Below are 14,047 nucleotides of genomic sequence, written 5' to 3'. Positions count from 1 at the left end.
CAGTTTTTACAAAGGCTAATGTATGTCTGAAGAGGGGAAGTTTATCCTTGATAGTGAAAACTGCAGCTGACACTGCCCTCTGGTGGCAATGAGTCACAGTACAGGAACCACAGATTTAATCCACCCTGAAGGCTACAGTTTTTCATCCCTCTCTCATGCCTCTCTCACGCCATGCATTATAAAGAGCAAGGCTGAGTTTTTTTTACTTTGAAACCCCAAGACAGAGACAAGATATGTGTAACTTTGTATAAGAATTGCGAATTCTCCTTTCTGAGAATATAGCTGCCAGTTAATATGCAGTTAGAAGATGGCTTTGTCTCACGTGACCTTGTTATTTGTATAGCTGTGACTGTACAAATCACAACATGTAAATAGGAACCTTTTGGCGTTATTTTGTCACTTTTTAGGAGCAGTAACTAGTTGGGAGCACAGTTACCTGCAGGGTCTTTGCTAGGCTAAGCTAATGCTGAGGTTGTCGGACAGAGTTAAAGCCCGCACGGAGATGAGAAGGGTATGTATCGACTTGTCTAACTCTGGGTGAATAAGCTAAATTCCCAATAAGTTGCCGTGTTCCTTTAAGATTAATAAGTCAATCTCTGGAAACTCAAAGTTCATATCCAGAAAATACATGTCCTTACTTTACTTAATGTGTATCTGTTCATTGTAGGCTAATTGCTTCAACACACATCTCCTTTATCAGATGTAAGCATCTGTTATTGGTCAGAACCAATGATTTTAATGTGGTGAGAGATGACACTGACTTTCAGATGTAAAAAGAAACTGTGCGACGTTCTCCTCAGGGAGGCTACAACCAAATAATATGGGTACTAAGTAAAATACCTTTTTCTGCAGAGAATTTGGAGTGCATTGTGGTGGAAAAGGCTAAAGGTCTGTCATCACTTCTTATAAATCAACATGACATTTTCTAGTTTGAACAAGGTAGCTCAAAACACCACAGAAAGTAGTAATGAGTAATCTACCGCTTTACCTTGCATGAGCTACCTTTTTTTAAGGTCATTGGGTTTTTTGTGACCACTTCCTTTCATATGTTCAAACCCTTTTCAAATTCACAGTAGTGCTGCCAAGCCATCACACACAATGGTGCTATGTTTTTTGCAGTCTTAGGTTTCATTCTACACTGAAAAACAACTATCTTTTTACAGAAAAGCTGATATTTTATTCACAAATTGCTGTTGTAAAACAAAAACTAAAAAAAATATATACTGTTTTATTGAGTTTCTTGAAGTTTGATCTAGATGTAGCTGCCTAAAAGACCAAGAGTCTATAGCTCTCTGAGGCTGTAATTTTTATTGTAAAATTGTAAATTGTTAAAAGCTGTAGTCCAAAATGAGTTTTTGATCTTTGCAGTCATGGTCGGAAACTCGTGTTATAATAAAATAAAATAATATAAAATAATCTGTATTCTTCAGAACATTAATATAGCAGTTAACAAATATTTGCGCGAGTGCATATTGGTGCATGGAGCTGTAAAAAAAAAAAAGTATTTCACACAAAGTGAAATGGTCTGTTAGAGGCTTGTGGGGGCAATTCTAGCCAGCTAATGGCACCTTAGAAAATAGAGTCCAGTCCTATACTACTGCACATACAGACAGTTTAAGCTCATAATAGCGCTAGATGAAAAGAGATAGTTCTTGCTCAATCAAAAATGTCTACCTGCTGGTGGCGCTACATTTATTATACAATAAATAATAACAACAATAACAACTTAGCACTTTTTAAAACAGAGTTACAAAGTGCTAAAGGATGAGATATTCACATAAATACATACACACATACATACAAATACATGTCAGGGGATCATCAAATTCATTAAGATTTATCTTCTGGGGACCATGAATGTCTGTACAAAAGGTTGTGCAAAGATATCTAGTAGATATTAAAATATTTCACAGGGTAAGTGAAAACTTGACCTGCTGGGGGCACACACGGAAAAGTCATAGCATAACTAAAGTCATTAGGATTCCTCTTTTGGGGATCATGGAATGTCTGGATGAGATTTCATGTCAATTCATCAAATATTTGTTGAGATTTATTTTGTCTGGAAACATCTATGGTAAAAACTGTAAAAGTCTGAACCAGCATTTGCTACACCCAGTTAGAACAAGGTTTATTGATAACGTATGTTGACAAAGCCCATAAGTAATGTTAACGGCCAAAAACACCATTTTAACTGCCTCTTTGCCCTCCACTCTTTACCTGGATGGAGCCAAAGCCCACTTAAACACGATTGGTCAATACTACTTGGACTACAAACAGAAAACAGAAATTCTTCTGATAGCAAAGTCTGGTCCCGTTGCCAAGATTGATAGGGATTAAGGCGAGTCCATCTTTACATCAAAGACCAAACCATTCCTGTATATCAACATGGCGATCTCGTTGTCCACTTGCTCGAGATCCGTAATTTCTCCTTCTATGGAGCTCCTGAGTGCCTCATCTGTAGAGCTGGGATCCAAAGACTGATCACTGGATCCTCCTGACATCCTTGAATCACCCCTCTTGTTCTCCATGTCCTCGTCAACCCCGTCATCCCACTCTCCTGTGAAGACATCTGTCTCCTCTGCGTCCTCAGGGACAGACTTGCCCTCTGGGCTTAGCTGGTGCAACGTCAGCTCATGCACCTCCTCCTTTCTCTCCAGTAACTCCTGCTGTAGGTCACATTAGCAGGAGACACTTCAAGATTTAAAACTTTATTGTCTTATGCACAGAGAACAAAGAGTATTGTACTATTACATTATTCTTTCATTGCCACATATCATTAGCCTGACGTTGGGGCGTGTTTTAACCAAACCAGGAAAGAAAACACTCAATTGGATAGACCTACAACCAAGGAAGAGGAAAGATGGCAAAAACATTTTTCCGATCGCCTTGATCACAGTTGATCATGGTTCTCTGTTTCTCTTTTTAAAGTAATGCCCTGTCGATATCTTCTAAAATAGACGCAATGGCAAAATCTACATATCTCAATTCTCCAGCGGCAGCCGTCTTTGTTGTAAACAAATTCAACCCAAGCACTCTTTGGTGACAGGGTTGATTACGTTACTGTTGATCATCTGTCCATCATTGTATGAAGCCCGTCCTGACAATTTAATTGGTCCAAACAGCTCTGGTTTTAGCATAGTGGCTCAAAAACCATAGCTAGTTAAAGAAATGGACCAAAAGATCCCATTGCTCTGGACGGGGACTGGTGAAGGACACAAGAATCACTGAAGTGGATTACCGGGCAGCCTCCATTTGAGGTTGATGATACAGATGTGACGTGAGCAACCTGTCTGAAAGTTGTTAGTGTTCTGGTAGCTGTGCCAAGAGAAATCTCAATCATTCCCAATCAGCAGAGACAGAGAGCGTAGGTATATGTAAACGGACAAATACAAGTTTTTAAACGCTTCAGATGTGAAGTTATTTGCTCTCAAAGTGGTGCCAAAATGAATGGCAGTCAATGGAATGCTAACGGCAGGTGAGTGTAGCATTAAAATGGCGCCATAGGAGCTACGCTTCGTGGACGCTCCCTAACCCCTTTGTCCTCAACGGATCAGGTCCAGACCGAATTTCCCGACATCAAATGTTGTGGGCAAGGCTAAGTTTGTCTGGCATCCAAGTTAATATATTGTGTAAAAAGTACTCAAAGTAAATTATTATAATTCTTATTATAACTACAAAGTGACATGGTTTTAGCTGTATTTAGGGTGGCGTTATCACCATCACAAGAACAGTTGACACACTGACTTGCTGTACACTCTTACCCTAACCATTTACTGTAGTGAGAAAATGATCAAAGTTCTGCTTTCTGGACAATTAACAGTTTGTGGTTCTCTCACTTCATCTTTCAACAGATTTGTGTGGGACTTTCCTCTGTTTTATCTACTTCCCTGGAAAAAATTTAAATGTGTGCACATCCAGTCGCATCAGCTGCCTCCCTTTGTCTGTCTCTTACTCTTTCTAATTACTTAAGCCTCCACACACCCAACACACACATTGGCACATAAACTCATTTGCTACCACATTGTCAGTGTGTAAGGTCAGGATGTTGCGTTTTGATGTCCTTCATTTCTATTAGTACTTTGCTGCTAAACGTAAAATTGCTATTTTAACTACAAGATGTTTGCACAATTATCGCAAACAAACCCGATTGCATTTTACAACTTTGAGCCACCGGGTTGATAACTGTAGAACTCTAATGTTTGCTTGCTGTGATCATACACAGATGTTTGCATGATACTTTCCCCTTAATGGCACATTTCAGTAACAGTGGCACAAATATGTTTTACCAAATAGTTTTATTCCTGCCCCAATTGGAATCTTAAATCTGAGATTGTGGTTTTGTATTTTTAAATGCCATTTATTGTTTTTAGTTTTATGTTGTCTATCGTGTTTTATGCTTTCACTTTTTGTAACTGACAAACTGTGTTTCAAGTCAAAGAAAAATTCCCGCCACTGTGGACAATAAAGTTGTACTCTGTTGTACTGTAAATCAGTGCAAGTCATTAGCAAAAAGGTCCAAATGGCAAACTTTCCCTCCAAGGCACTTGTGACTCTATAGTGAATTCTACAGTGTATACATGACTAAAGGTTCTGCTGTCAGGGGTTCACAAAACAAAGCAAAAAACATGCTTAACAGCTGCAAGTCCCTGATAAAACACAGTCTTACCTGACTCTCTGGTTGATAAGGGATGAAATCTGGAATAAATGGTGTCGGCACAGGAGGGAGGATCTTGCTTTTGATTCTAAGTGTTAGAACAAAGTTAAACTGCATAAAAGAAGCACATAGACATAAATGTTCACAAGCTTAAGACATAAGAGTAATGAATGTGTGCTTTCAGTCCTCATGCATGCTTTGTTAGGTTTATTATTACTTTTTATCTCAAACTGTATAATATTTACAAGAGGGGTCACACCTACCTCTTAGAGTTACAGGTGCACATTGTTGTGATGAAAAAGAACAGAAACACCAAGCCAAGACTCCACCACACTAATTTTAGGAAAAAAAGGAAAAAAAGGAATTTGTTAAATAAAACATGCTAAAAAACTGCTCCATTGAATTGTCTCAATCTTTCAAAAACAACAACAACAAAGCTGTTTTAGGATACCATTTACAGGCCTCTCTAGCAGTGTGTTGATTGTCACTGTGGCTTCAGGTCCTTCTCCAACTTGTGTTACGCCAACCAGGCTGATGTTGTATTTAGCACCCGGTGACAAGTTTTCCAGATGGTATGTTACCAGTAAGGTGGATATATTAAAGCACTCTGATGAAATTAGATGTGGAAACACTTTCAGAAAGTCACACTCCATTGTCATCACAGTCAAACACATGTGTCTTTGTTATTGTGGTTGATTTTCTCACATGCTGTAAGTGAAAGTTATCAAAAGTTGCTGAAATATTATACATTTGCATAAAATAAATGATCATACATTCAAGTAAATTTGTTCTCTTTCATTCAACTTCAACACTTTTAGCTTTGCAAAAAGCTACAGATGAGTATAAAAAAGAACTTGCACCTTTCCACATATTCTGTGAGCTGATTTTCACGCTGCAGAGGACGTAGTGTGTGAGAAAACCTTGCTGGTCTACAAAGGGAATCGCTTTCCAAGACAAGGTAACAGAATTGTGTGTTTCACTAAAAGAAATTAAGTCCTGAGGTGCTCTGCGTGGAACTGGAGAAAAAGAAAAATGTAGGTTAAAAACAACTTTATTTTCTTCTTCTTTAGTATGTGGAGGCACACTTAGCTGTCCCCCATGACCTTGATGTCCGACCTGCACTGGATTAGCACCATAACTCATAAATACTCTGGCAACTATTTCACATAAAGTACAAAAAAGTATGGTCCCAATCAGGAACAAATACGGATGAGAAGTGTGGATTTTAAATTGTAAATGAACAAAGACAAGCTTTTTATTGGCCAACACATGAGAAAAAGAACAGTAGAAATGGTGCATCTCTGACTTACAGTATAAATACATAGTTATACTACATGTATCAATCTGTAATGTTTGCTTTACTGTACAGAATAATATACTTTCACATGGATTGCCAGGAAATGTTGCACATATATTAAAGGTTCCCAGAGGATGAATCATTTTGACCTTGATGAAGGCCTGAATTTTCCTCTAAGTTTTTTCACATTTGTTGGGTTTGTTTGTTAATTGTCTCGACAACTACTGGTTGGTTTACCATGAGATTTGGATCAGAAATTCATGTCTCCGTTGGGATGAATTTTAAGAACTGTGTTGGTCTTTTACCTTTCTATCTATCTATCTATCTATCTATCTATCTATCTATCTATCTATCTATCTATCAAACTTGTCAAATACTGTGGTTTAAATCCTGCAGGGCTAATGACTTTCCCATCAACTGCACAATGAGTACCGGTACATTTGTTTAGTGCTATTCGGCAAATGTTAGCATGCTAACATGCTAAACTAAGATTGTGAACCTTCTTGCTAAACATTAGCATGTTAGCTATGTCAATGCAGCCTGTTATCATGATGATGTTAGCATTTAATTCAAAGTGCTACTGTGTCTAAGCACAGCCTCGCAGAGCTGCTAGCATGGCTGCATACTCCAATGTATTCAATTCTAATTTAAAGACACTTACCACCCTCCTTTTCATAAAAGATGCACATTTTAACTGTCTGTGGTTTGACACCATTACATCTGTGTTCAAAGTAAAGGTAACGAACGTAGTCCTTTAGGTCTGTAACAGAAACAGATTTATAGTTTTCCTTACACAGAAAATATTTGTAATACAAGTGTGTCACAACATTAGCGGAAAAACAGCAGATACCTATTTTGTTATCTTCATCATGGAGTTATAAAAAAAGGAAATAATCATTTTTTAGTATTTGTAAGCAATGTCCTAAAACGTCAATGAAATTTGGTACTAAATTAGTACAACAATTTGGTGTTGGCGTATTGATTTATTGACTCCACTATGTGTATGTTGTGTATGTCCACGTCTTGTTTTTGGTTTTTATCTTCTCCATTGTCTTTAGCCCTCTGTGACCTAGGTGCTGAAGCTGTGTGGTTAAAAGCAGTTTAACTTCAACTTACTCCTTCTTATTTGCCCCGTTCCCTTTTTCTTCTTCCTTCCCGTTGATGTGATCACATATTTTGGCATGGAATCCCCATCTTGAAGCTCATACAACTCAAGGCAAGTTTTCCTGTTAAATGTTTTATTCAGTAATGTTTCGTCACAAACTGCAAAAAAAGAAACTAAATTAAATACCAGCCTTTAAAGTCAACTGAAGGATACATGAGATGGACTCAAAAATACACACACACACAAACACACACACACACACACACACACACACACACACACACACACACAGACCTACTTTTTAAATCTGCAGAAAGTTTAACTGGAACTTGTACGATTGCTGGTGGTGAATACCCTGCTGCGTTTTTGGCGATGACAGTGATGTTGACGGCAGATAAAGAGACATAAGTGGTGTGTATATTTGTGATTATTGGATATCTGTTTTTCTGACAATGACATCCATGAGAAGACTGTGTGTCGGTCAGGCTGTAATTCACTCCACTGACTGCAGCTGCATGTGGCATCGGCTGGACAGCAGAAGAGACAAAGTCAGCAAACTTAACAAGGCAGAAGTTAACACATCAGGCAAACCTTCTTTTGGTCCTACGTGAAGATAATATAAGATTAGATAACATTATATATTGTTTAAACTTTATAAGGAAATTTTCCTCTATTTGGTCAAATGCCAGCTTAACAATAACAAAACTTAAACAAAGATTAAACATCAACAAAGCCTAAAGCTGACGCGTTTGTGTAATAACTACAAAATTGACGTTAAAATGTTAACATCGAGTTTCATACCCATTGTAATAATTACTCAATAGTGTTGCTCAATAATCTCAGAAGCAATTCAGTTGCAGTCAAATTTGAAATGCCTAAGGGCAAATTTTTTCTTAAATATAAAAGTTTACCCATGCAAGTACACTGTGAACATGAGGAATTTACAATTGTACAGGATTTCTAGTGTATGAGAAAGGCAATTAGTCTAATCTGGACCCACAAGTGTGAACATGTTGGTGTCGTTTTCCCGTCACGCTTACCTTCCACGTTAACGTAACCTTTCGAGTGCCATTTAAAAGTGTTGTTGTCATGGTGACTTCAGGTTTTTTTTCAAGCTCTGAAAAAAAAAAAAACACAAAATATTATTGAGCAAGCTATTTGCATTATGTTGAGCGGTTTGAGCCAAAAAAAAAACTGTGTGAAATACATCTTAAAGCTGTTAACATGTGTACTGTACCATTTTCAAAAGCGGGAAAACAGCACCTGAATGCATTATGAGAAATGTAAAATAATGTAAGGTATTGGGGTAGGAGTGGTGAGGACTCATATTTCTAAGATAAATATAGCATATTTGACTTTGGATTTGTAATATCCAGTGTGCACAAACCATTTCAGGCCAGCAATCAGACCTGACACCAGACCTTGATTTGTGAAAAGAAATTATTTCAATAAAAACACTGGATTTGAGTTTTAAAGTGCATGCAATCTATGACTTCACCTGCAGGAACAGTCACATCTGACCAGTCGCTCCACAGTGGGTTTCGGGCCTGAGTGGACCGTTGTCTGATTTGAACCTTGTAAGCTGAATCCTTCAATAGATTAACCACAATGGCATAGTCTGTTCAGATGAATAGAAAAACAGGCTTTTCATTAATTTGACATTTAAAACATCTTGTGATTCTTCCTATTTGTTTTTTATTATTATTATGTTTTTCCTATTCACAACCGATCCCATGAAAAGACCAAAGCCCACAATGAATTAAAAATATTTCCAAAATCTGACATGTTATTTCTCTGTTGTCCAAAAGTTATTAAACAATTAATAACATTTCTTTGAACCTTAATGCAATGCAGTGTGACATCTTCCTTCTTTTCAATCAACCGAGGTGCTTCAATTTATTTTGAAATTGAAGTACCAGTACCAGTGAAGTAGTCAGAAAGCAAGTTTTAAAACTTGGTCTGCACTAATGTAAATATGAGAATTTAGATTAGTGGACTAAAACCAAAACATACATAACTGCTGGTACAACCTTTAGTATATCTGGGAGATAGATCATATAAATAAAAAACAATAAAAAACAATGCTGAAAGAATTTTTCATTCAAAAGACTTACAGAATTACAAAGACAAACAAAACTACTCACATGTAAAATTGTCACTGGTGGTATTTGTTGTTCTCTGTAACATAACAACAATACAGATACAAGGTTACATATCTTACTTCATATAGAAAAACAGCTTTAGATCCATTCAATTTGGTAACATAACAATTCGACTCACTTTTTCCCATGATTCTGCGGGGTGGTCATGTTGTCGGAACTGGATCTCGGCTAAAGCTGGATGCTTCTCTTCAGCACTCCATCTTAAACTGAGGTTGTTTTTTAACCAGGACATGGAAATATTTCGTGGTGCTGCATACTTAACTGTTGAGGAAATGCAAAATATTTTGTGAATGATTACTATTGATATACTATTACTTAAAAAGAAGAACACTTTGTTTTAATCTTGCATGGTAATGAGTGAAATGAGAGGAGCATCCAGTACCTGTGTCCCTGAGTACAACAGACCTCTTGGGCGACGTGCAGTTGAAGTTTCTTGCGCGAGCTTCCACCCAAATGGGAACAGGACGATTTTTGATAAGCCGCTCCTCGGGGAACGGAGACCCTGTCTGCTTAATGTTCCTAAATTTTTCTTTACTGCGGGTGAATATGTAGAGCTTTGAGGACATTGAAAACAGCAGGAACACATATCATATGTCCTCAGCATTATTCTGAAGGTGTATACTATAAACCCCCTTTCAGTTTTCCCCATTTCTTTCCCTTAAGGTACAGTGTTTAAGATTTTTACAAACAGCCAGCCTGAGACTGTTCTGTCCCCAAAAACAACCCTATAGGTCGTTTGTACAGGCAACTTATAACATTTATTGTGGCAGCCACCTTTAGTGGGCATAGTAATTATGACGGGAGCAAATGAGGAAGTCAGGTATTATGGTATATAGACCGACAATCTGTGTATAGGTTACATACACTTAATTATGTCACATACTTCATAGGTAACTGAAGTTTTGTAAAAAACGTAATTATTTTAACCCAAACCAAGATCTTCTCCTACACCTAACCAAGTAGTTTTTTTGCCTGAACGTAAAGAAAAGGTGACTGTATTTTTCACTACTGTGAGAGGGCATGAAAACGTCATGACTATACCTGTACATAAATATAATTACAATAAGATAATTTTGATTCTGATTCTGATTTGAGGACTGATATGGAGAGTGATTTGTTTTCACTGTGTTTAGTAATACACATTCACAAAATATTTATAAGGAAAGAAAGAAAGTCATCATATAGACATGTTGCGGGTTGAGTAGATGTCACCACTTTTCAAATATTTTAGCTCAAACAATACTCACCCAATGTAAACGTCAAATGTTACATCGCTCTCAGTCGTATTCATGCTCCATTCACACAGGTAAACATTTTCATTAGCCGTTCTTCTGAAGCACTCAGGACTGGAAAGAGCCTCACATGCTGACCCTTAGGTGTATTTCAAAAGGATTTCATTTATAAATGTTATTGAGTCTACAAATAAACCAAGACATTTTTTTCAGCAACAAACCCAAAGCAGAAATGTAAAAGGTTGCGGCTGCAGTTTTCTTAATTCATTTAACACTTTGTACTGTCAATCCACTTTACCTCTCCGTTAGATTCTTTTCACTTTTATTTCAGCTTTACTGTGAAGCCCTTACAGTGGCTTGAGAAAGTAGAACAAATCGTGATGAACATAGCGATAGTCATGGGGAACATTCCATAAGATCATCTCTCAATGGAAATCAAACCAGCTTTTAAGCTAACTGAAATAAAACCATGCCAATCTCTGTGTATGGTGAAGGGTATGTGATGATGGGGAGTTATTTTAATTCCAAAGGCCAAGGGAACTTTATCAGGATGCATTGTATCCAATATCCAAGAAATAACTGGCCTTTAAAATAAAAAGGTGACTGCCTCTATGGGAATTTAACATAGGGGTGTGTATACTTATGCCCCCTGTATTTTAAGGAAGAACGTTTTTACAATACATTATTCATTCACAAAGAAAACAGGTGTCCTTAAAAGGTTGGATTTTCCTACATCTTTTTAAATTAAGGCATTAAGATCAATTTCCAAACAATTTTTTTTATTCCTCTTTTTAAACAACTTTAGCATGGGTGTGTAAACTTTCGTAACCCACTGTACATACTGTACATGGTAAATTATACAGACAAGGTGAAAGGTTTAGTGTTTGGTCAATCAGTCCAAACATTGAGCCCCTCGTACTGAGCGAAATCAAGCTCAAAACTGATTCATTAAAAACAAATAATATTTGTTCACCCGTTTTCAGTCTGAACAAAGGCATCGAGGTTGGCACTTCAATGCGGATGCAATCTGTAAAAACCACATGATGCTGATAAGCTAACCAACATTTTGTGGCTGATGTTTAACTTTTTCAGCAATTGTCACTTTCATATGTTATTATTCTGCACTGTGTTTTGATGTGATCAGATAGCGGTTAACAATGAAAGCTACCATGATGTTACTTAAGTGAAGTAAGGAAAGAAAAGATAAAGTGTATTTATTTACCTTTGCTGACTGCTGCAAGGAACATAAACACAAAGACGTATAGTGAACTCCAGCATTTCAGAGTTTCCATGAGGTGTTGTGGAAAGTCTTGACGACTCATTCTTCATTGTGTAGCCATGTATTCAACCTAGCTTCATGTAACTCAGTTGTCTTTCTCAGAAATGTCAGCCAAGTTTCACGTCCCTCAGGTTATTTGAGCTGCAGCAAAAACCACAAGTGTCAGGGGCGGGGGGAGGTTTGTGTTTGACAAACTGACAGACAGACACAACAGCCATTCTGAAAGTGATGATTCTTTGAAGAACTTTTTTTGATTTTTTTTTTTTTTTCAGACGTTACTCCTCAGTGCTGTGGAGATAGGTCTGGCAATGCGAGACTAGCATGATAGCGACGTTGTACTGAATACAACTGGTGTCATTTAAAGCAACACTAGAGAACTTTTCCCGCTTCGGTCTCCCTATAGATTGGAAGTGGAATTGTCCATTACGTTTCATTGTCCAGTTCATTCAAACTACAGATCCACTACCCGATCTGGCAAACTTACATAACGTATTGTAATGGACAATTCCACCTCCAACCTGTAGGGGGACCAAAGCCGGAAAAGTTCTCTACTGTTGGGTTAGTATTGCAATGTAATGCAATATATTCTGAATCTTGATAGTGTTGCACCAGTAACCTCCATACACAGACAGGATAAAGGAGAAAGTTAGGACAGCACATGTTTCAGGTTTTTATGCTGAAATAGATTTTAGACATACTGTATTGGTAGTTCCCATCTTTACTATGATCTCAAATTACGTGTAACTTTGACTATTATTTATTCTTTTAACAAATTTGGACGTGAAACTTGTTCAACTTTTAAAACTATTCTTCCAGCTTGAGTGTTCGGTCTTGGAGACAATCATTCTCCTGCAACTCCTCCTCGTCTTACATCCTCATTCTTCTCCCCATTTCCCATTTATACAAAGTTAAAGTTTCATACCAAATCACTTGCAGTTTCATGTTCACCCTTTGGTACCGAGCTTTACGTCAAACAGCTCTAATAGCAAATTACTGCTTAGACAGTTATGCAGCTTACTACTAAATCTAGGAATCTTTGTTAATGAGTGAGGCCGCCAGTACCGTTTGGTATTCGGGCAGGCGCAATCTTGGTAAACCAGTCAAGACTAGTTGAATGACGAATGCCGTGTAACCAGTAACATAGCTCAAGCACATCGTTCAACTGATCATGACTGTTTTTCCAAGATGGCAACAATCTGTATCAAGGGGGTAAGCCTCTCCTCTCTAAGCGTCGCTCCTATGGCGCCATTTTAATGCTACAAAGCCATCACCTGCAGTTAGCATCCCATTGACTCCCATTCATTTTGGCACCACTTTGAAAGTGAATAACTTTAAATATGAAGCGTTTCAAGACTCTACTTGTCCATTGTTTATTTCTAAAGAAACACCACAATGTATAAAAGGCTCCATTACCTTGTAGCTCATGTTATGGCTCTGTAGCAGTCGTTTTTGTAAAAATAGGTTAATGGTTGCATCATAACCACGACAAATCACCGTATTGCCAGTAGAAGCACGCAGACAGTTTGGACATCCATAAGCTGTTTAGGTTTAATTACTAACGTTAACTAGCATGTTAGTTAGCAGTAATTAGCCTGTGTCTATGTTATCTCCTAACATTCAAGAACAATGGGACCTGTTGGTCCACTTCTTTACCTGTCTATGGCCTGTATTTGTGAAAGGTACTGTCTTTATAAACTATCTTTTTAATAAACTGTCTGTACAATTACAAAGTTCTCAATGCTTCGGTTTCATGAAGGGACCCTCATTCTGCTACCGTGGAAGTGTGGTGCTATATTGAGCCTTGTTAGTGGTATAGAAATAGCAATTTGCATGCCCCGACAACTAGCGTTATAAGCTAGTTAGGGGTTTGTGCTAAAACTGGTCATATTCAATTAGCACAAAAACATTTCACAGAGAACAGCTGACTCTGTACTCATGTGTTATTAACCCCTAGGTTCCTTTTGTGCCGGAATTGTCCTTTAAGTTCTGAAAAAAAATCATGGTTTGGATAAAGACATTCCCAAAAGGAACGAACGAGAGTTTCCTGGGTGAATGTATTTTGTTATTGCTGAGAAGTGAACTCCACTTTCCGGCTTTAAAGCACTGTGTTTTATGTTAATAGGCCAGTATGCGATTCTGACGGTATGATAACCGTCAACAAAAATATCACGGTTCCATGTTATCGTGATTACAGTTATAAGTGTATTATTTTTTAAATGTCTGGTTAAAAAACAACTTTTTTTCCAACACAATGTGTTTTTTTTGAAACACACTATAATACCCATGTATTATGTATTTACCATTGCTACTTTTACGAG

The 14,047-nt window shown here is 37.5% G+C and overlaps 1 protein-coding gene across 2 annotated transcripts; it reads right to left on the bottom strand.

Annotated features, from left to right (window-relative positions):
- Positions 1 to 589: 589 nt before the first annotated feature.
- Positions 590 to 11,907, bottom strand: il12rb1 (interleukin 12 receptor subunit beta 1). 2 transcript variants are annotated; one of them, XM_034882341.1, is made up of 16 exons: positions 11,673 to 11,907; positions 11,424 to 11,477; positions 10,466 to 10,589; positions 9,601 to 9,752; positions 9,337 to 9,479; positions 9,201 to 9,234; positions 8,555 to 8,674; positions 8,097 to 8,173; positions 7,355 to 7,583; positions 7,068 to 7,214; positions 6,613 to 6,711; positions 5,515 to 5,670; positions 5,106 to 5,261; positions 4,918 to 4,987; positions 4,667 to 4,742; positions 590 to 2,678 (listed from the first exon to the last, which is right to left on the bottom strand). In XM_034882341.1, the coding sequence occupies exons 1-16, from the start codon at positions 11,770 to 11,772 to the stop codon at positions 2,334 to 2,336; spliced, it is 2,082 nt and encodes a 693-aa protein (XP_034738232.1). In that variant the 5' UTR covers positions 11,773 to 11,907; the 3' UTR covers positions 590 to 2,333. The 2 variants fall into 2 exon arrangements, with proteins under 2 accessions (XP_034738232.1, XP_034738233.1); XM_034882342.1 differs by lacking the exon at positions 11,424 to 11,477 and having other exon boundaries at positions 11,673 to 11,904.
- Between the last annotated feature and the right edge of the window lie 2,140 nt (positions 11,908 to 14,047).

Source organism: Etheostoma cragini, chromosome 9, assembly GCF_013103735.1.
Source record: "Etheostoma cragini isolate CJK2018 chromosome 9, CSU_Ecrag_1.0, whole genome shotgun sequence".
Classification (NCBI taxonomy): Eukaryota; Metazoa; Chordata; class Actinopteri; order Perciformes; family Percidae; genus Etheostoma; species Etheostoma cragini.
This window is presented reverse-complemented; position numbering and strand designations above follow the sequence as displayed.